The 26648-nt window shown below is 38.8% G+C and overlaps 1 protein-coding gene and 1 long non-coding RNA gene across 3 annotated transcripts; one reads left to right on the forward strand and one right to left on the reverse strand.

Annotated features, from left to right (window-relative positions):
- The first annotated feature begins 2500 nt into the window (after positions 1–2500).
- Positions 2501–10652, forward strand: LOC113168464 (coxsackievirus and adenovirus receptor homolog). Its single transcript, XM_026369480.2, has 4 exons — positions 2501–3025; positions 4286–4645; positions 9123–9488; positions 9822–10652. Exons 1-4 carry the CDS (start codon positions 2950–2952, stop codon positions 10034–10036), a joined length of 1017 nt encoding a protein of 338 aa, XP_026225265.1. The 5' UTR covers positions 2501–2949; the 3' UTR covers positions 10037–10652.
- Positions 10653–18739: 8087 nt separating this feature from the next.
- On the reverse strand, positions 18740–22811 carry LOC113168465. 2 transcript variants are annotated; one of them, XR_003299436.2, is made up of 4 exons: positions 22766–22811; positions 22610–22663; positions 22272–22418; positions 18740–21410 (listed from the first exon to the last, which is right to left on the reverse strand). It is a non-coding gene; the product is annotated as an uncharacterized LOC113168465 (long non-coding RNA). The 2 variants fall into 2 exon arrangements; XR_004463493.1 differs by lacking the exon at positions 22766–22811 and having other exon boundaries at positions 22610–22698.
- Between the last annotated feature and the right edge of the window lie 3837 nt (positions 22812–26648).

Consider the following 26648-nt stretch of genomic DNA (forward strand, 5'->3'; position numbering starts at 1 on the left):
TTTTCTGCATCGTTTAGTGACAATATATTCCTTATCTTACCAATATTTCTGAGATGAAAGAAAGCTGTCCTGGTGACATTATCTACATGAGCTTCAAATGAAATACTGGAATCTAGAATCACACCAAGGTCTTTTACTGTTGCACTAGATGTAACAGAAAGGCCATCTAGAGTTACGCCGTGATCTAAAAACTGAACCCTGTGGAACACCAAACTCCACTGGAGAGCATGTGGAGTAATCGCCATTTAGATCTACATACTGATAATGATCAGTCAAATAGGATCTAAGCCAGGAGAGGGCCGTTCCCTTAATTCCAACAACATTTTCTAGTCTGTGAAGGAGAATACTATGGTCAATGGTGTCAAAAGCTGCACTGAGGTCGAGTAGCACAAGCATAGAGACACTACCCTGATCAGAGGCCAATAGGAGGTAATTTACTACTTTAACAAGTGCCGTCTCTGTGCTGTGATGAGGCCTAAATCCTGACTGATAGAGTTCGTGTATGTTATTTCTATGAAGATACGAGGATAGCTGCCCAGCTACTATCTTTTCGAGAATGTTAGAGATAAAGGGGAGGTTTGATATCGGCCTGTAATTTGACAGCTGACAAGGGTCGAGATCAGGTTTCTTGATTAGCGGTTTAATAATTGCTAATTTAAAACACTTTGGGACATACCCACAGCTGAGTGAGGAATTTATGATTGTCAGCAGGGGTTCTATTATTTCTGGCACTCTCTGTTTTAGAAAGTGTGTCGGTATAGGGTCTAATGTACAGGTTGAAGATTTTGCAGAAGAGATGAGTGAAATTAGTTCATTCTCTTCAAGAGGAGTAAAGTAATCTAGGTACTGATCTGCTGTGGTTAGCTCATCACCTGCGTCAACTATATTGTCTGGTTTCAAAGCTTGAATTTTCTGCCTTATATTTACAATTTTGTTATTGAAAAAGTTCATGAAGTCCTCACTACTGCACAACGTTGTTGTGGAGATATCTGCAGTGGTTTTCTTTCTAGTTAATTTGGCTACTGTATTAAATAAAAATCTAGGGTTATTTTTGTTGTTTTCTTTGAGAGTGGAGAGATACGTTGATCTAGCTGCACTAAGAGCTTTTTTATAGTTCAGGATGCTCTCCTTCCACGCTATCTGGAATACTTACAATTTAGTTTGGCTCCATTTACGTTCTAACTTTCGAGTAGTCTGTTTTAAGGCACGCGTGTCATCGTTATACCAGGGAGCGAGTTTCTTATCTCTAATGACATTTCTTTTAACTGGAGCTACATTATCTAAGGTATAACGTAATGACGACTCGAGATATTCAGTCGCCTGGTCTAGTTCTGTGGTGTCAGACGGTGATCCAATCAAAGTTGATAACTCTGGGAGATTACTAATAAAGCTCTGTGCCGTAGTTGATGTAAATGTACGTTTAATGCGATGCGCGGTGCTTATAAAGCATACTATTCAACTATTAATGCTAGATGAATACAGGTTAAACAAAGTTAAAACATTGGTTAAACATCACATTATATCATATATTTACACTTAAAATAAAAAATAAAAATAAATAGTACTTCTACTTAGTGGGGGAGTAGATTCCTAGGCAATTTGTTAGGAAAATTGTACAGACACTTATCATTTTATCTTTGTTTCTGCCATTTGTTAGAACTTAAAGTGACTCTTGTGAAACTTGACTCTTGCCCTTGTTAGATAGTGCACCATACTTGTATCAAATGGAGTCAGAAAGGATGTTCTGCCATGAAATTCAACTCAAGATGAGAACTAACTGCAATGTCACAACTGCCATTTTTATGTCTTTACTTAATAAACAGAAAAACATCTCACTCCCATCTGCAATCTACAAAAATAACTGTGTGTGTTAGATTCCTTGAGTTTTCCCAATGTCAGTGCATCCTTCCTTGCGTAAGAGAAAATAAACCACTGAATTATTAATCTCATCAGTGGTTCTGAGAAGCTTGTTACAGAAATTTTCACAAATCACAAATGTTTGCACTTTTACTTGACAATTGATTGTGTGTACTTGATGTACATCCTCAACTTAACGAGGTCTGAACATTTCTGATCTCAACACAATCCTTATAAGTCTGTGGAGCACATCCAGACTTTTACATTTATGGTATTAAAAGCATTTAGTTTAATTATTTTAAATACTTGATATCAGAAACTCAATTGGTTTAATTCACAGAGAAGTCACATTCTTAGCCGAGTACTTGTGCGTTATTTGAAACACACGTTTTAGTACATATTTAGTAGCTAATTTCAAGTAGTACTTTTACTTGCGTTTTGAGGTGGTGTATTTTGTGCAGTGTGTGTGTGTGTGTGTGTGTGTGTGTGTGTTTGTTGGTCACGTGATTTACAAGAAACTGCAGCAGCCATAACAAAGGAGGGGCCTGTTGTTTCCTCATTCACTGAGTATATAGCTCGCTGGATCTATGGAAATGTGGAAGCTGTGCGCTGTGCACACTGTGAGGATTTTAATGAAATGATTTTTGTTGTTGACAGTGCTTTAAAGACAAATGACCAAAGTCACTATTAATAATAAAATGTCGTAGGTCCGTTCACAAAATCACAGTTTAATGCATATTTCTGTGCATTTTAATAATTCTGAAGCCTTTTGTGTGGTTACTGCATCGTAAACGTTGTTAACAGATAATATATCGGCGCACAGAGCGTTATTAAATATTTAATTTCAGTGATATCTAAAAGAAGGGGCGCTGCCTGTGTTCAAGTTCAACCCACACTACTTCACTGATCCACACCCTCTCTGACGAACACACAGTCGCTGCACTCTGCAGATCCAGGAGCGTCTTTTCCCTCTCCTTGGTTTCTGAATAACTACAGTATAACTCCCAACACTGACGTTTCCTGAATCTAAATAGAGAACATCAACGTTTTCATTTCTAGTAGGTCTACATTAACGTTGGATTAACATCGGAAATGGCTGCTACAACATCGGATTCACTCTGTTACGCGCTGATTCTCTCTTCGTGTTTCCTGGTTTCTGCTGCTGTAGGTGAGTTCTGAGTTTATGTTTATATTCAAGTGTCTGGTGACACCAGATTATTATAAATTATATATATTTTATATACCCCGTCGTATATAGTTTTATTATTGCACTGAGCTGTTCAGACACCCAAAACATAAATTTGTTTCTGAAACGCCGTAAAGTTTTGTGTGATGTTTTAGGAGCTTTTTAAATATAGAAACATAAATAAATATGGTGGAGATTAAAGTTAAATAGGGTTTCAGACATATTACGCTGCTGCTTAGTCTACTAGGGTTAAATTAAAATATACCATATCTTAGTACGTATTTGCTGCTTACAATAACAGAATATGATCACAGTTCATATTTAATGGTTTACTGTCCTAAACGTTTGTCAACTCAGATCTTAAGTGTTTCAGAACATTTAACTTCTCAGTAGAGTTAATACAGAAAATGCGGAAACGTGTTGCTTTGTGTGTGATTCCTTAGACCAAACAAGGACCGTCTTGTTATTTGGATGAGGCAGAATGTCCGACAAGTTTAAACAGAAACCTCTAGTTCTCAATTCTCAGTGTCAGTACCAAGATGGATTAGTTGCTGTGGTTTTATTACTGTACCAACAAAGGTACACTTCAACTTAGACTGGTCTTGTCTGGGGGAAAATAATAACTTTGTTCAGAGAGAAATAACTCATTCTGTGTTAAGAGGAAGTTCAGTAAGGGAGTATAACCTATGAGACTGTGCCACAATCAGGAACTGCTAACAGGTGTAAAGGATCACAGAGAAACTGCCAAATTATACTGAGAAAATGTCTCCTAGAGATGTTGCAATCAGACAGTTTGGTCACATTACTGTAGTTTGGACACATCAAGAGTAGCAGGTCTAGCAGAGAGATGGCAGTAAATGAGGTGTGCAACCAGACATGTGGCAATAATAAGCCAGCTGCTCCTGCGTCTTTCTAACACAGCAGCATGCAAGGAACCCATTTTGTTTGGCTGATTTATTAAATAGTCAAATCAGTGGAAACTTCACAACCTGCCTGTGATTCCAAGCTGCTTGGTATGTTTCTATTTTTTTTTTTTTGGTCAGCACGAATAAATATTATATTATATATGGAGGATTTGATATTGGCTTACAACACAAAACTGATGCATTGCCTTTTATGTTCTATTACCAGCAAATGTACATTTTATTTTTAAATGCAAAGACAGGAAAACTCTGTTCTAGTAGTGGAAAGTTGTACTTTAATCTTCTTGCTCTGTTTTTCTTCTTTTTTTTTTACACTCAGAAACCATCATTGCTAACCCTGGTCAGAGTGTCATTCTGCCATGTCAAATTCAAGTTTCCGAGAAAACCGCTGTCAAAGCCATAGAGTGGACCAGGCCTGACCTGGAGGAAGAATATGTCTTATTTTACAGAGACGGGCAGCTTGATACAGATCACCAGTATCCAACTTTTAAGAATCGGGTAGAGCTGAAGGAGGAACAGGTGAAGGATGGAGATTTATCTTTGAATCTGAAAAATGTGAGGATCAGTGACACTGGAACGTATGAGTGTCGTGTCGTCCAGAGAAGAACAAACCACAGGAAGAGATCCATTTTAGAAAGTGACCCTATCAACACCACCAACCTGACAGTTGTTGAACCAGGTGAGTGTGTGTGTGTGTGTGTGTGTGTGTGTGTGTGTGTGTGTGTGTGTGTGTGTGTGTGTGTGTGTGTGTGTGTGTGTGGATCAGAGTTGAAGCTGCTTCCTGGTTGTTGATGTGAGAGTGAAACATCACAGATCAGATGTTGGTGTTGATGAGACTTTGTAGAAAACAGCTGGTATGAGTGATGGGATCAAAGTGCAGTAGATAATGTCTGACAGGAGTTTGAAGAGGAAATGGATTCTGTTGTGTTCTTCACTCATCACCTACCTGTCACCTGCTACAGGTGCTGGTCATATAATTAGAATATCATCAAAAAGTTGATTTATTTCACTAATTCTGTTCAAAAAGTGAAACTTGTATAATATATTCATGTATTAAACACAGACTCATATACTCCAATTGTTTTTTTTTTACTGATTAGAACTGACAACTAATGAAAAACCCAAATTCAGTATCTCAGAAAATTTAAATATTACTTAAGACCAATACAAAGAAAGTCTGCAGCACTGCTCAGGTGTTATGAGAGCCCAGGTTGCTCTGATAGTGGCCTTTAGCTCTTCTGCATTGTTGGGTCTGGCATATCACATCGTCCTCTTCACAATATCCCATAGATTTCCTATGGGGTTAAGGTCAGGCAAGTTTGCTGGCCAGTTAAGAACAGGAATACCATGGTCCTTAAACTAGGTACTGGTAGATTTGGCAAAAAAAAACCTGTTGGAAAATGAAATCTGAATCTCCCTAAAGTTGGTCATCAGCAGGAAGCAGGAAGTGCTCTAAGACTTCCTGGTATACAGCTGCTTTGACCTTGGACCTCAGAAAACACAGTGGAGCAACACCAGCAGATGACATGGCACCCAAACCATCACTGACTGTGGAAACTTTACACTGGACCTCAAGCAACGTGGATTCTGTGCCTCTCCTCTCTTCCTCCAGACTCTGGGACCCTGATTTCCAAAGGAAATTTACTTTGGACCACTCTGCAGTCCAGTCCTTTTTGTCCCAGGTGAGATGCTTCAGACGCTGTCTGTTGTTCAACAGTGGCTTGACACAAGGACTGCGACAGCTGAAACCCATGTCTTGCATACGTCTGTGTGTAGGGGGTTTTTGAAGCACTGACTCCAGCTGCAGTCCACTCTTTGTGAATCTCCCCCACATTTTTGAATGGGTTTCGTATCACAATTCTCTCCAGGGTGCGGTTGTGCCTATTGCTTGTACACTTTTTTCTCCCACATCTTTTCCTTCCCTTCACCTCTCTGTTAATGTGCTTGGACACAGAGCTCTGTGAACAGCCAGCCTCTTTTGCAATGACCTTTTGTTTCTTGCCCTCCTTGTGCAAGGTGTCAATGGTTGTCTTTTGGACAACTGTCTTCCCCATGATTGTATAGCCTACAGAACTAGACTGAGAGACCATTTATAGGCCTTTGCAGGTGTTTTGAGTTAATTAGCTGATTATAGTGTGGAAAAATCCTTTCTTTGTATTGATCTAAAGTAATATTCAAATTTTCTGAGATACTGAATTTGGGTTTTTAATTAGTTGTCAGTTCTAATCATCAAAAAAAAAAAAAAAACTTGAAGTATATGTATCTGTGTGTAATGCATTAATATATATTAAACAAGTTTCTCTTTTTGAACAGAATTAGTGAAATAAATCAACTTGTACACCTGTATACTTTACTTGTATTTCAATAATGTAGTAAAACCACAAATATGTAAACAGTAAAACCAAACTAAATGTACCTTAATGTAAAGGTTTATGATTCAACAGACAAACAGACATTAGTGTCTGAGAAAAAAAAAAACAAATCATAAAAGTCATGCTGAAACAGGTTTAACTTGACTTAACTGAACATTGAACAGGAAACTGGTTAAAAACAGGTTTCAGGATAATTTCTTTTCACTTGATTTAAAAAAAACTCTGACTGCTGAAGCCTCATGTCATCTCTAGATGAGATTTAGAAAAATAACATCTGTGCTACTGACAGAGTAAAGGAAGAGTAAAAAACAGGCAACAGCTCATGTAACTTCTTTATAGAAATAAATGTTGCTGCAAATAATACAAATAGATGAACTGTCTGTGGACACTGCTCTTAAAATAAGGACCTGAAATTGAAAAACTGTGTTGTTTTGATTAGTCGTTTCAGCTCTTAGTGGCTGTAAATGTTGAATTAAAAGATCTCTACATGACAAACATCAGCTTGTGTGTGTTCACTTAGTAAAAATATTCTAATAAGTTTAAAACTACAAACAGCTGCTGTAACTCGCTGCTGTTAAAACATGCAAATGTTAATTTCAATGTAGTGATTCTGGTGAGTGGTTTGTAAAACAGACAGTAATTCATAAAAATATTTAACAGAACAGAATCAGCCCCGTGTTCAGTGTCTTGTTGACACATACCTTTCTTTTCTTTGAAGAAAATTATAGTGAGAGCGGCCAGAGCACCGTGTTAGGTCTGATTCCCTAATGTGGCCAGCAGTGACAAACGCAACTTTCTTTTACTTCCCTCAGTGGATTCAAAAGTTTTTCATTGTCCAGGCAGTTCGTGGAGAGTTTAGATCAGGGGTCTCAAACTCGCAGCCCGCGGGCCATTTGCTGCCGAACCAACCAATCACGGTGGGGTATATGGCTCTGTGGGCGGGACATCGGCCGGGCTTAATCCAATCAGAGAAACATTTCTCGATGAGTGACAGCTCCGTTGCCATGGAGAGTTTTCAGCCTCGTTTCTATGAAGCTCACGCGGACATTTGTCCCTGTGCTGCGTTCACAACACTTCAAAAAAAAGTTTTTTTAAGTTGCTGCCCAGCGGGACATTATAAGTCAAAGTGATGCGTTCACGGCGGGTTAAAAGAAAAGTAAGGAACTCAATGCAGCCTGATGTAGTCTGCAGTCACATAGCGCCACCTGTCCATCAGTAATAACAGTCCCCGGTAACCCGGACCAATTATAGGGTCGCACTGTTATTTGTGGGTTATTGTTTTTTGTTTGCAGTTTCAGAGAGAACTGACCCTCAGCTTCCCTGAGCTGGACTTCAATAAGTCCAAGTACAGGTCCAGACTTACTGATGATCCTCTTTAAACCATACTGAGGGTCTCAGCTGCTTCCTCCCTCAAGACAAATGTGTCTCGACTATGGGAGAGGAAACGCTGCCAGGTCTGTAGCAGCAAAGAATAGACAAGAGAAGAAGAACAGTTGATGTTCTTCAATGTTCAATTCATGTTCAGAAGAAGGTTAAAGAACTGTTAATACAGACATTTAAATCTGTATAGAGCAGATATAGATGACTGAAGAAACCACATATAATCACTGACTAGAGGAATCTAATTATTATTATTTTCATTATTATTATTATTTTATTTATTTACTACTGATTTTTTTTCTTATTACTTTTTAATGTGTTTATTTATTTTTTCATATTATTTTGTATTCAAAAATAAAAATAAAGAGATTTGAGAAGATAGGATTTTTTTTTTTTACAAAGCTTTTCTTGTGGAAAACCTGATGTGGCCCAGCCCCACCCAGACTCTGCTTCCCATGGCCCCCAGGTAAATTGAGTTTGAGACCCCTGGTTTAGATTTTTCTCACAGTGAGATGAACTATATATAGTATTATATCTGTTTAACTTTGTGTGATTTATTTTATTCAGATCATTTTGTTTTTGTTGGGATATAATTTGGTAACTGTGATGGTTTTGTTCTCAGACTGGTTCTGAGGCTGAACACTGTTTGAACTGGTCAGTGATCATCACGGCCAGTTGAATGAGGTGACTTTTTCTTTTTCCCATTTCATGGCTCAGCTGGGCCTTTTAGTAGTAAGAGTGAGGGTCACTTCATATTAGATGAAGCCAATGTTTAATTGATTGTTCCTGTATTTTGATTAGTAGTGGAATTCAGCTCTTCAGGTTTTGTTAGCTGTTGTTCTGTGGACTTGCAGGATGTTTTTACAAAATGCAGTGTTCAAAATGTGTCTTTAAAATGAACAGTTGTCCCACTGGTCAAAAGTAAGATTTGTTTTTGGCCTCACACTTCACAACAGTAAAGCAGAATAGGTTTTATCGATTGGATGAATTTGACTTTAATTAAAGTTAAAATTTGTTTTGACTTCTCTCTGTTTATTGACTGCTGGATTAAAACTTCCTGTGCTTTGGCCTAAATTATTTATTATTATAAATTATTATTATCCAGTTCATCAGAGACCAGCATCTTTCACTCTGAAGGATGTTCAGAGTAAAGTTGTACTTTAACCTTTAACCTCTCTGTTCTATGTTTATTTGTCTTTACTTCAGATGTAAAAAACATCTCATATTATGTCATGTAGATTTCTCTCAGCTGTTAATGGAAATTGATACATTTCATTTTTAAATATATTGCACAGTAATGTATATGTATTTATCTTTCAGATTAACAGAGACCAGTGTTCACTCTTTGTCACTTCTTCACTTTAACCTTTAACCTCTCTGCTCTGTGTTTATTCTTCTCTTCAGATGTGAAAAACATCACAGCTAAACCTGGAGACACTGTTATTCTGCCATGTAACGTTACTAGAAACACCAACATCAGAGTAGTGGAGTGGAGCAGAGATAATAAAACTCTCTGTTTTAACCGGAACCCTGAGATCAATGACCTGTGTCGGATAGATGTTGACCTTCTATCTTTTAAGGACCGAGTGCAGTTGAATCACGCATGGATGGCAGAAGGAAACATGTCTTTGATTCTGAAGAATGTGACGATTAGAGATAGTGGAAGATATGAGTGTCGTGTTGATCAGAGTGGAACTAAACACACAAAGAGACAGGTTCGTGTGGAAGGTCCGTGCATCAGCATCGTCTATCTGACACTTTCAGACTCAGGTGAGTTTGTGTGTGTGTGTGTGTGTGTGTGTGTGTGTGTGTGTGTGTGTGTGTGTGTGTGTGTGTGTGTGTGTGTGTGTGTGTGTGTGTATGTGTGTGTGTGTGTGTGGATCAGAGTTGAAGCTGCTTCCTGGTTGTTGATGTGAGAGTGAAACATCACAGATCAGATGTTGGTGTTGATGAGACTTTGTAGAAAACAGCTGGTATGAGTGATGGGATCAAAGTGCAGTAGATAATGTCTGACAGGAGTTTGAAGAGGAAATGGATTCTGTTGTGTTCTTCACTCATCACCTACCTGACACCTGCTGACTCACTGCTGCTTCTCATCTGCAGGTTATAAAAAGGCTGGAGGAGACAAGAATACAAATCCTGGTGTTGGTGTTGCTGTTGGTGTTGGTGTTGCTTTTGCTTTTGCTGTTGGTGCTGCTGCTCTTTGGTTGTTCTATAAAAACATTAAAGGACAGAAACACATACCTCATTCTGTTACAGCTGGCGTCCACATCTACAGTCCGGCAGATGTCCAACCACTTCCCCAAGGGGATCAATAAAGTATTCATTACTATTATTATTAAAGAACTCTTAAAATGTTGTTTAAAGGATAACTTTAGTCAAGCTGATCCTGTTGAATATTACCTTTAAGTAGAGGGAACATCAGTGTCTGTATGAGGATTGTTGAAAACGCAGTTAATTTAGAAAATGACAATAGTGTACAGTGTTAATGTTAAATAATCATTTGCCACAAGCTGTTTATCAGGAACTATCTGCATGGAGGAAATGGAACTTAGGGCAAGTTTTGTGGTTTGACTTTTTGGCTTTTTTATGTTTTCTGGTCATTTAACAGCTTTTAACTGAAATCTGTGCCTTTCTAAAAAGAAATATCAACAGTTGCTTTTGACTCAGTTTTCATTAATTCATCCAACTATCTGAGCTGTTACACCTTTTATTTGCTCACTTTTTGTGCTTGTTTTAAAAATTTAACCACAATAAAAGTAAATAAAGTTGAAAATAATATTATGTCATTGTTTTTAATTGTAGATCTGTAATTGAGGAATGAAAAGTAAATGTATTTTCTGTTTCTGTAATAAGAGTCAACAAAACAGAGGAACACAGAGTACATCATTGGGGTGTGCAGATGTAAACACCTCCCCCACTATTTCAGTCTGAGTCAGTAAATTGTTTCAATAATGAATTGACTTCCTCTTCTTTTTAACAGTAAATATTGTAGAGTGAAAACAGCCCCTCTTCATGTATACCACAGGACGGAGTTCAGATCATATGTTTTTATTACACTGAATCAAACTCAACACTTCACAAACTCCATAATCATCAACAACAACATGGAAATACATTTTCTAACTGTGACGTTTGTGTCGTAGATGTGGAGAAAATAATGATGAATGTGTCACATTTACAGTTCATCTTTTAAAAATACCTTAAACAATTGATCTGTCTTAAAAAGTACAAGCAGAATTAAACTGTCAGTGTCACAGTGTCTTTACTCAAGTTTACTGTTACTGTTTAGAGTCGATATCAGTCAATATCAGAGCTGATTCAACTTTCAGGGTTCCCTTTTCCTGTAAGTTGGGTTTTTAACCCCTGTGTCTTTCCTACAGAGTGGTTAACTCCACAGCTCCATCTTATCTCAGTTCAATCGTTCAGGTCTACATCCCCTACCGTCCACTGCGCTCAACCAGGGAACGTCGTCTGGTGGTACCAGCACCACACAGTCGACACCAAGGAAAACTGTTCAGCTCAGTGATCCCAAGATGGTGGAATGAGCTGCAGAACTCTGCACGCTCAGCCACCTCAATTTAATATTTAAAACACTGATGAACACAGAACTCTTCATCATCTTCCTTTGCACCAAAAAAAAAAAAAAAAAAAACTTTTCTACTCTTTCGTTCTCACATCTCTTAAAACAGAAACACTTTTTGATAGCACTTTGCTTTGATGTTTTTTCTCCTTGACTTAGATTTTGTTTGCTTGCCTTGTTCCTCACTTGTAAGTCGCTTTGGATAAAAGCGACTGATAAATGACTAAATGTAAATGTAATGTAAATGTAAACCCAGAAGGGAAGAAAGAGGCTGATGCTTTGAAATAGATTTTGTGGTATGTAAGTAACGTAATGTAATGTACTTACCCAGTAAGTAGGGTACTTGAGTTTTTTCACATCCGTGTGATGTTGTTCAGCTATTTCTCTCAATACTACAAAGGTGAACATCATTGTGAGACTAGAGGAACAATCAGGATTTATCCTAAGGAAACACAAATGTCTGTGTTAGATTAACATTTTCCTCCACAGAGCTGCTGCTGGTGTAACTGACTGAGTAAAAGTTTTTATTGAACTTTAATTCTGTCCAATTCGTGATTTCCTGCTGCAGCAGTGTGATAAAATTGTTACAAATTCCAAATGTGGAAGCTGGGATCAGCTCCAGTCCCACCATGTCCCTAAAGAGGGTAAGTGGCAACAGATAAAGGATGGCTTGGGGTTTGACTGGTGATGTGGTCTAAATAAATAAGTAAATAAAAATTGATAATATTCATGATGGCATGTGCCAGTTTATTAGGTTTATAACACTGGATTTGTTATGTTGTTGCTGATATTTACAAATATGACATACGGATTCATGTTTTCTAAGCTGATCAAAACTTTGTGCAGTTGGTAAATTAACAGTTGTAATGATTCCAATAAAACAGACAAACAGTAGCGTCTTCAGGCAACAGCAGTAAAAACTGTTTGACCTCTCCGGCTATTAATGTAAGGGTTCAGACAACTACCAGGCACAAGAGCACAGGATTATGAGTGTTTTTTTAAAGCTTTATTTAAGAAGCTAGAAAGAGAATGGGGGAGATCCAGAACTGAAGGGATGTAACGGACTGGAAACTCATGATCACAGACTTGTGAATAGTGCAGTCAAAACCCAGAAGATGGCAAGGAAGGTAATGGAGAGAGGAGTTGATTGCAGGGGAATGGAGGCCTGGGAGGCACACTGCCACAGGTTTAACAACTTTGGTAATGGTAAATGAACTGAGGAACTGAGGAGAGAGTTTCTTGTAGATCACCTTGAGAGGGATGTCCTTGGAGGAGAGCAAAACCTGTTGACCTGGTTAATAGATTAGATAGTTTGTTAGACCATTGTTAGGCTGGTTCAACAAATTCCAGGGAGATATGGGACCAAGGATGATGAGGAACAGGAAGAGAATGCTGTAGACCTGCTGGTCGTTGTCGTGAGTTTTTAACACAGGTGGGACAGGTGGAGACGAACTCCTTAACGTCCTACCTCCAAGTGGGCCACCAGACGCGTTGCTGTATAACAAAGGGAACTTTGAACTTGGAACCTTGAACTGAAGGTGATCTGGAACATAAAGGTGGTCAGGCAGGCAGGCAGAGAGTGCAGGAGCATGGGCCTGAAGGACTGATCTCTAGGTTGGTGACTGCCATGCGAATGGAAGCAGGTGGTAGGTTATTACTCTTTCATCTGATACCAAAGAAGCTTGTAAATTTGCATAATTTCAGGATGAAAAGGGTCCTGCTCAAACAGATGTTAATACAATTGTAGTCAATTAAACTCATAGACTGTATAATCAAACCTAATAGAAGATCTGATCTGTATAACTAAGAAGTACAGATAGCTCTGTGTGGAAACAAAAGGGAGGAACTACGGTTTGAAGCAGCTAAAAATGTAAACACTGTCACACCTCTCTCACCATTTCCGTTTAAGTAATGTCGTTTCAGCAAAGACCAACGTACTTCCTCTTTAAATTTCAACAAATGTCTGTTAAAAGTCAGACAGTGCTGCTCTTTGGATACATTTTTGCATCTGAAATAGTTTTTCTGTTTGACAAATGTGAAGAAACATATGATTTTTTACTAACAGTTGAACATCAGCATGAGTCACCACTCAGGACAACCTGTCAGGATACACTAAATAAAGACACAAAACACACAGTGCTGGTATTTGGGAGGTTTCACTGAATTTGTCATTTTACCTTGAAGCAGCACACTGATAAATCAGGAAGTCTTGGCCCGCGGGCCAATTGTGGCCCGCCGGACGATAATTTGTGGCCCCCCCTCGAGTTTGATGTTTGACACTTTATAGTGTTGGTGTGAAGCTGATCAAACCAACCAATCACGGTGGGGTATATGGCTCTCGGGGATGGGACATCGGCCGGGCTTAATCCAATCAGAGAAACATTTCTCAATGAGTGACAGCAGCGTTGCCATGGAGAGTTTCTATGAAGCTCACGCAGACATTTGTCCCAGCGCGCTGCGTTCACAACACTTCAAAAAAAAAGTTTTTTTAAGTTTCTGCAGCGGGACATTATAAGTCAAAGTGATGCGTTCACGGCGGGTTAAAAGAAAAGTAAGGAACTTAATGCAGCCTAATGTAGTCTGCAGTTACATAGCGACACCTCTCCATTGGCAATAACAGTCTCCGGACCAATTATAGGGTCGCACCGTTGTTTGTGGCTCATTGTTTTTATTTTCAACTCATTTGCAGTTTCAATGAGAACTGACCCCCCATCTACCCTGAGCTGAACTTCAATAAGTCCAAGTACAGGTCCAGACTTACTGATGATCCTCTTTAAACCATACTGAGGGTCTCAGCTGCTTCCTCCCTCAAGACAAATGTGGCTCGACTATATCTCTAGCAGCAAGGAGTTGGCAAGAGAAGCCATGTTCAGAAGAACAGTTCATGTTCTTCAATGTTAAAGAACTGTTAATACAGACATTTGAATCTGAATACAGCAGATATAGAAACCACATTTAGTCGCTGACTAGACTAATTTTTTATGTTTTTATTGTATTAAAAAATAAAAATAAAGAGATTTGAGAAGATGGGTTTTTTATTTTACAAAGCTTTTCTTGTCGAAAACCTGATGCGGCCCAGCCTCACCCAGACTCTGCTTCCCTCGGCCCCCAGGTAAATTGAGTTTGAGACCCATGGTCTAGATGTTTGTTCCTCTGCTCCCTCCTGCTGGTTACATCCCGTCATTGTTAAGTTTGTAGTAGTACATTAGGTGGAGACACCCACACAATGCACAAACCAAACACTCACCTCTGTTTGCTAACTGTTGCACTGATAAAAACACTGTACAATGTGTATTAATTATCACAAATTACTTTGGTTGGCTTTGTTTAATCTTTCATTTTAATCAGTGTTTTATGTATAGTATTTTAATTGAGAACCACTGTCATTTCCTCCTAGACATTTAACTACTTGCAGCATTTCACTATTAACTAATATCATCTGAATGTTACTACAGCCTTGATATACCTACAGCAGCTCACATTAGTAATGCCTCATATGACGAGACCACTGCAGTTGTGCTCTATGTCATGTCTGTTTATTTTGGTTTTCTTTATTCCATGGTTTGGCACTATTTCTGCCTCTGCTTCATGCTCACCTGGACACAACCCTGCTGCCTGTCTTACAAATGTAGCATGTGCATTAAGGTGTTTTATATTTCACCAATTATTCATCCATTGTTTTTGGTCTGTTATATGTTTGTATTATGTTCATGGTATATGTGATTTTTATTTTGAGGGAATTTTTATTTTCTGAATTTATTTTCTTTATGTGACCTCTGACCTTTTAGCGATGTAATTTCCTGTTAAGTCGCACTACTTTCCTCAGTTGGCTTGAAGCCTCGCTGAGGTGAGGTGAAGTTATGTGGGTGCTCCCATAAATGTGTTAAAACATGTGAGAGAAGATGAAATTGCTGTACTGTTTGTATTTTATTTTATACAGAGCTCGGATATGTGATAATAAAACCAGTCAGCAAGGCAGCAGTCATCCTGTTCTCCCTAACAAGAAACACAACGCAGACTATCTTTTCAGCCCAGAGACAAAGAGTTAGGACAGGCCGGCTACAGAAACACACATCCTAGTTGCCCCCACACCCTTCTCAATCCCACCTGTGCCACAAGCCTAGCGGTTACCAGCTACTATGGTTTGTTTTTTTGTCAGGTGTTTAACATTACTTGCCTTGTCCTTTTGCCCAGGTGAAATTTTTCCAGGCCATGTTCTTGTCATTTCAAGTTTAGCTCCCCATTGACTAGTTGTTTTGTTTCATGTTAGTTAATTAGCTTTCTCTTGTTTACTCTGTGTGGTTCTGTATGTTTGCCATGTTTTACTTCAAAATCCCTTTAATCCTGTTGTCCTGGTATGCATTTGGATCGGCCATATTACAGATCTTTGCTGATTAGTGGACTTCTGTAAAGATTCACCCACTAGTATGTAGTGGGGGTTCATGCTATTATGATGGTTAGCACTTATATGGACATTAATTTGGATTGCTCCAGTAGTTGGAGTGTCTCAGCCACCATTGTTTCTAACTGGTCAAATAAGTCTTTGGGGATAAAGGAATGGCTGAATTAAATAATATCTATTGGACTATTTTCACTTTATATATGTCCCCCTTAAGCATTATTATTAGAAAACACTCAAAACACACATTTCCATTGTTATGCAGATGATACCTAGCTATATTTATCTATGCAACCAGAAGAAACTAATCAATTATTCAAACTTTAAGCATGTTTAAAAGACATAAAGACCTGGATGTCCTCTAATTTCCTTCTGTTAAATTCAGACAACACAGAAGTAATTTTGTTTGGTCCTAAAAATCTCAGAGAAACTATGTCTAATCACATTCTCACCCTTGATGACATAGCTAAAACAATTACTTCTGTACCGATGGCGCTGATGCCTAGAAAAGCTACGTGGTGTGAACATTGACAGTGACTGTTAAAAAGGCCAATGCCACTTGGACTATTCTGCCCCCATCTCAGAATGGTATGTCCCAAGTTCCATTTGTTATTAATATGACTGATTTACTGGTTTAGCAGACTGACATTTTACTTTAGCTAAGACAATTTAGTAGAAAGAATTGTTGTGATGTAAGAGCTCCCTTTTGTGGCAGTGATATGGATAACATGTAAATTCAGTCATACTGAATGTTAAGGGAAAAATGTCTTGATAACAAGATGTCATTGTTCTGCTTATCGTTGATTTTGTATTTTGTATTTATTTCAGAAACCACACACACAAACACGTGAACATGATTGTTATGAGGAATGCTGGAACAAAGCTTTCCTAAAGGAACTCCAAGTTTTTGATTGATCTAACAGTCACTTCAGAGGTGGGCTGTAAAGCATCTGAACCCAAGTACATGGGAGAACCCAGTGTCAGCCATCTCCATTTATTCATGGTCCTTCGAGATGAATTACTTGTTCACCACTGATAAGGATGTCTAAGATATTGGAAAAACAACGTAGTGTGCGTGTCAGGAGGCAGTCATACCTTCATGCACACTTTAAAGACTATGATCTCTCTGGATTTCATCAGAGGAGCCATCGCTCACAGGTGCATCCTACTCCTGTTCACCAGAATGAAGAGGATACTGTGGAACATGAGGGTGCAGTGGGTGGTGAACGCTCAGTATCACCCATCAGTCAGGACAATTGTCTCTCATCACAGTGGGTCATAAAGGAACAGTGGCCACTCAAGGGAGCGTTTGAAGACAGCGACAAGCGGGAAGTAGATGTGGAAAAAGTCACTCTGCTTAAAGAATTAATTGAGCTAAGACAGCAGAATGACAGACTACGCTATCAAAATGAGCACAGTCAGTTAAAGTTGGAGAAACTCACCCATCAGAGTTCCATGGATATTTAGCAGATTCACAAACAGGTAGAGCATCTGGGAGTTCTAGTCCAGCAAGTGCAAGTGATTAGTTCACCTGTACAGTCCACATCAGCCATGAAAGAGCTGCAGTTATCAGTTAAGCCAAAGCTCTCTTTTCCACTAAAGGATCCTAGTCTCTCACATAGCAGTCATGCAGGTCACCAAACAACGAGGGAATCGTCTGAGACATCCCATAATAGCCCATCTGAGAGTGATCCCGATGAGTACACAGTATTACAGGTTAGGTTCACACAGACATCAATCTCCTTATACCATGCTTATGGATTATGTTGCCCAGAGGAAGCATGTAGATGTAAAAAAGCAGTGGGCCTAAAACTGAACCCTGTGGAACACCAAACTCCACTGGAGAGCATGTGGAGTAATCGCCATTTAGATCTACATACTGATAATGATCAGTCAAATAGGACCTAAGCCAGGAGAGGGCCGTTCCCTTAATTCCAACAACATTTTCTAGTCTGTGAAGGAGAATACTATGGTCAATGGCGTCAAAAGCTGCACTGAGGTCGAGTAGCACAAGCATAGTGACACTACCCTGATCAGAGGCCAATAGGAGGTCATTTACTACTTTAACAAGTGCCGTCTCTGTGCTGTGATGAGGCCTAAAACCTGACTGATAGAGTTCGTGTATGTTATTTCTATGAAGATACAAGGATAGCTGCCCAGCTACTATCTTTTCGAGAATCTTGTAGATAAAGGGGAGGTTTGATATCGGCCTGTAATTGGACAGCTGATCAGGTTTCTTGATTAGCGGTTTAATAACTGCTAATTTAAAACACTTTGGGACATACCCACAGCTGAGTGAAGAATTTATGATTGTCAGCAGGGGTTCTATTATTTCTGGCACTATCTGTTTTAGAAAGTGTGTCGGTATAGGGTCTAATGTACAGGTTGAAGATTTTGCAGAAGAGATGAGTGAAATTAGTTCATTCTCTTCAAGAGGAGTAAAGTAATCTAGGTACTGATCTGCTGAGGTTAGCTCGTCACCTGTGTCAACTAAATTGTCTGGTTTTAAAGCTTGAATTTTCTGCCTTATATTTACAATTTTGTTATTGAAAAAGTTCATGAAGTCCTCACTACTGCACAACGTTGTTGTGGAGATATCTGCAGTGGTCTTCTTTCTAGTTAATTTGGCTATTGTATTAAATAAAAACCTAGGGTTATTTTTGTTGTTTTCTTCTTTGCAAAACTATTCAAGCTCTGGATCGGGTGTGAACAGCCCTTTTCAAGTCCATCCACAAAATCTCTATTGGAGTGAGGTCTGGGCTTTGACTCGGCCACTCCAGGACATTCACCTTGTTGTCTGTAAACTATTTCTGTGTAGCTTTCACTGTATCCTTTGGGTCATTGTCTTGTTGGAAAACAAATCTTCTCCCAAGCCGTAGTTGTCTTGCTGACTGAATAAGATTGTCCTCCAGGATTGTCCTATATTTTGCTGCATTCATCTTACCCTCTACCTTAACAAGCCTTCCAGGGACAGCTGCAGAGAAGCATCCCCACAGCATGATGCTGCCACCACAGTGTTTCACAGTGGGGATGGTGTGTTTGTGGGGATGTGCAGTGTTTGGTGTGCGCCAAACATAGCGTCTTGTTTGATGGAGAAAAAGCACCATTTTAGTCTCATCAGACTAAAGAAACCCTCTTCCACTGGACCATAGAATCTTTTGCATTCCTATTGGTGAATTCAGTTCATGATTTAAAGGGAGTTATCTTCAACAGTGTCTTTCTCCTTGCCACTCTCCCATAAAACTTTGACTGGTGAAGAACTCGGTTAACAGTTGTTGTCTGTACAGTCTCTTCAGTTGAGGAACAGAAGTATTTGAACACCTGAGAAACAGCAAGAATTCTGGCTCTCAAATACCTGTTACTGTGCCTTGAAAAAGTTCACCTCTACTCCACTCATTAATCTAAATTAGTAGCAGCTGTCTGAGCTCTTTAAAGACACCTGTCCACCCCACAGTCAGTCAAATGCCAGCTACTACCATGGGGAAGACCAAAGAGCTGTCAAAAGACACCTGAGACAAAATTGTGGACCTTCACAAGGCTGGAAAGGGCTACGGGGCAATTGTCAAGCAGCTTGGTGAAAATAGAATAACTGTTGGAGCAATTGTAAGAAAATGGAAAAGGCTCCCTCGGACTGGGGCGCTGGGGTATCACTGATGATGAAGGGTGATGAAAGGTGAGGAATCAGCCCAGAACTACAAGGGCGGAGCTGGTCAATGACATGAAGAGAGCTGGGACGACAGTTTCAAAGGTCACTGTTCAAGTCATCACATGTCCAGGCCCGTCTGAAGTTTGCCAAAGACCATCAGAATGATCCAGAGGTCAGATGAGACCAAAGTAGAACTTTTTGGTCTAAACTTCACTCGTCGTGTTTGGAAGAAAAAGAAGGATGAGTTGCATCCCAAGAACACCATCCCTACTGTGAAGCATGAGGGTGGTAACATCATGCTTTGGGGGGCACTTTTCTGCGAAGGGGACAAGACGTGTGCACTGTATTAAGGAGAGGATGAATGGGGCTATTTACTGTGAGGTCCAGAGCAACAACCTCCTCCCCTCAGTCAGAGCATAAAAGATGGGTCGTGGCTGGGTCTTCCAACATAACAATGTCCCAAAGCACACAGCCAGGATAACCAAGGAGTGGCTCTGTAAGAAGCATATCAAGGTTCAGGAGTGGCCTAGCCAGTCTCCAGACCTCAATCCAATAGAACATCTTTGGAGGGAGCTAAAACGCTACGTCGCTCAGAGCCGGCCCCGAAACCTGATCTAGAGGAGGTCTGTGTGGAGCAGTGGGCCAAAATCCCTGTTGCAGTTTGTGCAAACCTGGTCAGGAACTACAGAAAATGTTTGACCTCAGTAATTGCAAACAAAGGTTTCTGTACCAAATATTAACACTGATTTTCTCAGGTGTTGAAATACTTATGTTCAGCAGTGCAAGACAAATAAATTCTTTAAAAATCATACAGTGTGATTTCCTGAAATTTTCCTTTTCATTCTGTCTCTCAGAGTGGGGATGCACCTTCAATGTGAATTTCAGACCCCTCTATGATTTCTAAGTGGGAGAACTTGCGAAATCGCAGGGTGTTTAAATATGGACAACTATCAGTCATGCACCTGTAAATTGAGTTTAGAATATTTTGAATTTTCTCACCATCGTATGTTCTGCTTTGTCTAATTATACTGTGTATATGATGTGACACGTGTTTTGTAGCATTGGTTGAAATGTGTCAAATTATTTAAATTAATACAGAAAGCTTCTGATCATGTAGTTCCTCATTTCTGATAAGTACCATCTATTTATCTCACTCACATTCACAGCAGAAATGTTAAGATAAAAAACGTAAAAACTATTTTTAAAAAAGAAAAGTTCCAACTGGTATCAGTGTCTGGTTGTTTAATACTGACCCTTTCTCAAACCTTTTGGTGTCTCATAGATGGGCACAAGATACCTTTGTCTTCTGAATATGGACACACAGGGTTAAATCTCTGTATGTACAGTGGCTCACATTCACAGTCCTCTGTGTATGTGAGTGTGTGGCACAAATCTGGGCTTTATGGAAGAGTGGCGAGAAGAAAGCCATTGTTAAAAGAAAACCACAAGAAGTCCCTTTTGCAGTTTGCCAGAAGCCACGTGAGTGACCCAGCAAACGTGTGGAAGAAGGTGCTCTGGGCAGATGAGACCAAAAACTTTTTGGTCTAAATGCAAAACGCTATGTGTGGCTGAAACTAAATTTACAGGAACAAGAGGAAGTTGCTGGAGAATTTCTAAAGAGTCCACAAGTCCACTTTCTGGTAGATTGGGTGCTGATGGGGAATATTTTACTGCTTCCTGTTTTGAAGCTTTCTTGTCTATCTCTTGTACAAGGCAATGGAAGTTTAAGGAGGTCTTGCCTAAGGACCCCTACTGGAGGTAGGCCACAAACAAGATTTCCCACATGGAAGACGGTGATCTTACCATCACACTATCCAGCTGGATCATTAATATAAACAATGATTCATCTCAATAATTCATAGTTCATAACCGACTAATGTACTGAAAAACATACAGACTCTGTGCCACTAATTTCTTAGCAGCTGAACTGTGTTGAATGTGTGCAGTTGCACGTTTGGTCAAGGTTAACCACATCCAAACCATAGATGTCAGTGGTTGGACTGATGTGAAGGTCTGAGAGTCTGATTCAGTGAAGAGTAAACGACCTCTGCTTCAGGTTAGAACCTGTGAATACAAATACTCACAGTTCAATACTGCACAGTACAAGTACTGTATGTGAGAAATAACATTCATCACTGTTCTACTAAATTACAACAGCAACTATAGTTGGTTTGGACAGTTTGTTAATTAATGTTTAGTAAGTTGTAAAACTGTTGATGTCCAAACATGTTGAGTTTACAGAGAGAAAATCTGAAAACACTCATAACTGAGATGAAACAGTGAATTAATTGTTTAATAAGTAGATTATCAAAGTAGTTAAATGTAGTAAGATGTGTGAATATTGTAGCATTTAGCTCCAACCTCAAACCTCAGTCGTACAGTAAATGGCTATAAAACCTATGTAGTGTTAAATCATGATGGAGGCAAAAAGGAGTTGCATCTTTAAACCAGTAAAATCCAAAAGTGATTCTAAAACTTTAATACAACTGAACATTTTCAAATGAAATGTATAATAGTGAAATAAGTTCACTTAATGTTAATATTCTATTGTGTGCAGACTCTTTAACCACATGCAGCTAACTATTTAGAATCCCTCTTTCTTAGTATTAACAACTCTTCAGTGAAACATGAGCAGGTGAAGTTTTTTTAAATGAAAAACAGGAAACTGGTCGACCACAGAGCTGTTAGCTTCAGTTATCAGGCTGACCTACAAAACAGTCTATAACACCACACACACTGATATCTACCAAAATAGATTATAGTATGAAACTTAACTTAAGAAAGTTCAATTTGATTAAGTTTCTACATTTTGGAACAATTTATCAAAACAAAAATATATGAATATTTATGTAAATTTAATAGGTGTGATCATAGAGTCTATTTCAACTGAGTCATGTGAATAAAATCTACAAATGTGTGTCTCACCTTTAGATTTCTTCTGACCTCTGCATCTCACCAGTAGAACCAGTAACATCAGAACCAGACCACAGATAGATTTAACAGGCAACCAAACACAGAGAGGACAGGAGGAGGAAGAAGAGGTTGAAGGGTGAGGTGTGGTGGAGGGTTTCACTGAAATGAAACAAATAGAAATCATTAAAAAAACATTCACTTATTTTACACTTTGTAGTTTTACATTATGTAAATAATAAAGTTAATAAGTAAGAAAGTTTATCTTTTGTTCCTCTCTAAGACATTTCTGGATATAATACTTGTTGATGAAATATTAAAATGATCCCAGCTGATTCTATTAGTGCAGAAACCTTCAGAAGAAGAACCAGGAGTGACTGTAGGTGGAGGTGTGGTGGTGGGTTTTTCTAAAATGAAACAAAAATAATTTGTACATTTCTGTCACATTATGTTCAACAACTTCTGCCTTTACTTCTGTTAGTGCAAAAACCTTTCAGGAAACTCCTGACCTGTGACAGAGATCCAGCTGGGTGGAGACTCTCCATGACTGCTGATGTGACACTTGTAGAGGCCTTCATCAGACTTGGTAACATGGTGGATGGTCATGTGACCTGTAGGCTCAGTCCTGATGAGGGAGCCATCTTTATAGAAATCAGCTGGGAGCTTGGAGGGAGGGCTCTTTGTTTGACAGTGCAGAGTGACATCATGTCCCTCCATCACAGGGAGGACAGGACTCTGCAGGATCACTGATCCACCTCAACACAGAGACAAACTACAGCATTTCATCCATTTCCACACAGACTCATCAACACTAACTCCACAGTCTGATCTTACCAGAGACAGTGATGTTGATGATGCTACTGGTTGATCCCTCTCTGGACTCACACCAGTAAACTCCACTGTCATCTCTGACTGTGTAAGTTAAGTTACAAGAAGAAACTTTTGATCTTCCACAGTCATTTGAATCAGTGGTCATCTTGGTGGTTGTGTTCCTCCTCAGTGTCCATCCAGCAGAGCTGTCGTCCTCCTCACAGCTCAGAGACACAAACGCACCTTTAAAAACCTGAGAGCTGTTGGGACTCACAGTCAGACGAACTGTGGGGGTTAAATAAAGAACTACTGATCATTCTATTGTTGTCAAAACTAATAAAACCTCCCAAATATTAAAATACAACACAAATTTAAACCTGAAACATAATATGTGACTATTTTGACAGTTTGTTGACAGAAATATCACAAATATATTTTTGCAGAGTTTCCAGCTCCACTTTCTTTTGACATGAACAACATGAATGAAAGATTAAGTTTACCCACAGAAGATGATTGTGATTATACAGAATTTTATTTTTAGAAGAAAAGGTTCAAAATCAACAAACAGACTTAATGTGTGACAGGAGACGTTCACTGACCTTCGTTTGTTGTGCAGCAGAGCAGCGAGGTCACAACTACAGAGAAATTACTCTGATGTTATTTTAAGGTTCACAATAAGACAGTTCATCTATTATTATAATTTTCAGCCTTAGTGCAGAGTTTTAAGCTGTAAACACTCAGACAACCTCCATCATGAACATCTGTTTTTATGTGTGTAGCTGATCCAGGTCATGTCATGTGATAGAAGTACGTTACATGACAATAGTTTTTCACCTTGTCCCTTGTCAACAGGAATTTGTCCTGCTTCTCTGAATCTTTTTCTGATATTATGAACTGTAGATGATGAAATAATCAAAGTCTTTGTCATGTTATGTTGAGAACATGTCATCTCTAACCAGACACACACTTCTGTCACAGAACGATGAACCTAGCTCAGTGTTTGTTCTTTGTTTTCTTATATTATTTTGCTTTTTGTAGTTTTCACCTGAAACACTTTACTGTTACTGACTTTATTTTCATATCATGTCCTTCAATCATCCTTCAATAACACAAACACACTGATTCTCTACTTACACAGCAGACGGTGTAGAGACGTTCCCTCCATTCCCCTGCACAGTTATTGGTGATCAGCTTGTTGAGTCTTCTGTTGCTGACAGTAAATCCCGCCTTCTTCCTCTGTGTATGTGAGTGTGTGGTTATCACCTATTTGTCATGAAACACTGTCCTGCATCACGCTGCTCTGTCTTCTACCTCTGTTAACAGTGTCTCTCTTTCTCTGGTCTTAAAGATTATTTCTATACCATAAAAAAAAAGACGAAGATGTCTGAGGGTGAAGGAGCTGGAAGAACATGTAAATGTCTCTGACATTTGTAGAATGATTACAGCAAGAAAACCTGTTACATATGAACCTGACTGGTTATATAGAGACATATCAGAGAGATCATAATCTCTACAGTTCACTGAATTAAGAACCAAAACTCTTCACACACATTAGAAGAATTTCTAGACGCTAAATGGTGTTTATAATTTACAGTTGTGGTTGAAGTTTCCTCTGCACTGATCAGAGATGTTATTCAACTACAAAAAAATCTCCATCTAATATCTTTGTGAAAACCACAGGATCACACAAAAAACAATGACAGCAAAGTTTATTAATGATACAGAGAAACAAGATCAGGAACTCATACATTGTTAAGTGCCACAAACAAAAATCAAAACATCATCAATCATTTTAACATGGCTCTCAATTGAGTTTCTGTCTCACTGTTACTGATTAAAAAGACAATGTGTACAGTAACATGCAGCAGGTGAATGTCAGGGGTTGGATTGATGTGAAGGTCTGAAGGTCAACTTCAGAGAAGAATAGACAATTTCAGGGTTTGGTTGAAGTTCTGAACACAAAACACACACAGTTGATAACAAGCATTGACTCTTATTACTATGACACTGAACCTGTATCTTTCATCCTGTTTGGCCTGATGTCCTTTTGTCCGTAACTGCTAATGGGTACGTTTCTGCAAATTAAAATAAGTACTGTAGATTCAACCCTGTGTGTCAATATTCAGAAGACAAAAGTATCTTATGTTCATCTATGAGACAAAAGGTTTGGGAAAGGGTCACTAACCCTTTTGGAACTTTTATAATAGTTTTAATTTTTTTTATCTAAACATTTACACACTTAACAGAAATAAGGAACTACATGATCAGAAGCTTCCTGCATTTATCAAAATAAGTTGACACATTCAAACTGAAGCTACAGAACTGACAACATGTGTCACACTATATACAGAGTATTAATAGCCAAAGCAGAACATATGAGGGTGAGAAAATTCACACGTGTCTAAACTCAATCTACAGGAATCAAAAAGAGGAAGTTGCTGCTGTTTTACATGCAGGAATAATAAACGTGCTGCAGAGTAGGTTGGAGATTGTTGATATGTTACCAGCTCAACAAACTCTACATGGCTTTGGATGAAACAACAAAATCCGACCTTGTCAGTTTGTGTCATGGCTGAAACTATTGAGATTTTTATAGAAGAAGCCTTGTTGATAGTAAATAATTCAGCAGGACAGTAACTCTAAACACAAGAGTCTTTTATAAAACAATGACCTTAAAAATATAGTGAAAGTTGCTCACTACATAGCAAGTCATGAGGTAACAGATCTTTGACCTTTGTCTTTTACTTTTGCATATTTATACTTTCAGCTAGAAACATCAACGAATTCATATTTATCTATATTATTGTACTTAACTTAATGTAATAATTATCATAAATTGATGAGTAAAACTCTAAATGTAGGTCTCTTATTTTGTAAATTACTTTTATACTGAGGTATTGTTACTTCAGATTACTTCTTCCAACACTGAATGAACATGTTTTTGTTTCATTAAAAGAGCTAATAATCTTGGGTTTAACAGTATGCAAAGTGTTTTCAGGCTGAGTCTGTCAGGGTTCTGGCCTCATCCCCATTCTGTTGGGTTTTTTTGTCTCCCCCTGGTGTTTTCCTCGTCTCCCTTCCTCCACTCTCCTGGACTCATTATTGACTGATTCATTTCACCTGTGTGTCCCTTTGTTTTATAAGCTCCCCTCAGTCTTCTGTTCAGTGCTGGTTTGAGTTTCACCACATACCCATTATTCCTCACTCGTTACACCCTCCATGACTCAGGTTTGTTTGTCCGGCTGTTGGTTGATTAGTAGTGGTGGACAAATGAAGCCTCATGAAGCACTTTGAGGTTTTCCTAACAATTGTGTCTAAAAAGGTTCAAAGCTTCAAGACCTCAGTGACGTCTGGTGGAAAAACTGAAGCCATAGCAACCTCTAAAGGGCACGACTGAAGCACTGGCACTGTTTCAATCCCATGACATCAATAAAAGTTCAGAGTCTGTTTGGTTCATCCAAGTGTTTTGTTCATTCATACAAAATAATGATTATATAGTCATTACAATAAAATTTGCAGATGTTCTCTCCCATACTATAAAACAAATTCCAGATTAAACCAAAGAATCAATGCAAATTATAG

Source organism: Anabas testudineus, chromosome 18 (genome assembly GCF_900324465.2).
Source record: "Anabas testudineus chromosome 18, fAnaTes1.2, whole genome shotgun sequence".
Lineage (NCBI taxonomy): Eukaryota > Metazoa > Chordata > Actinopteri > Anabantiformes > Anabantidae > Anabas > Anabas testudineus.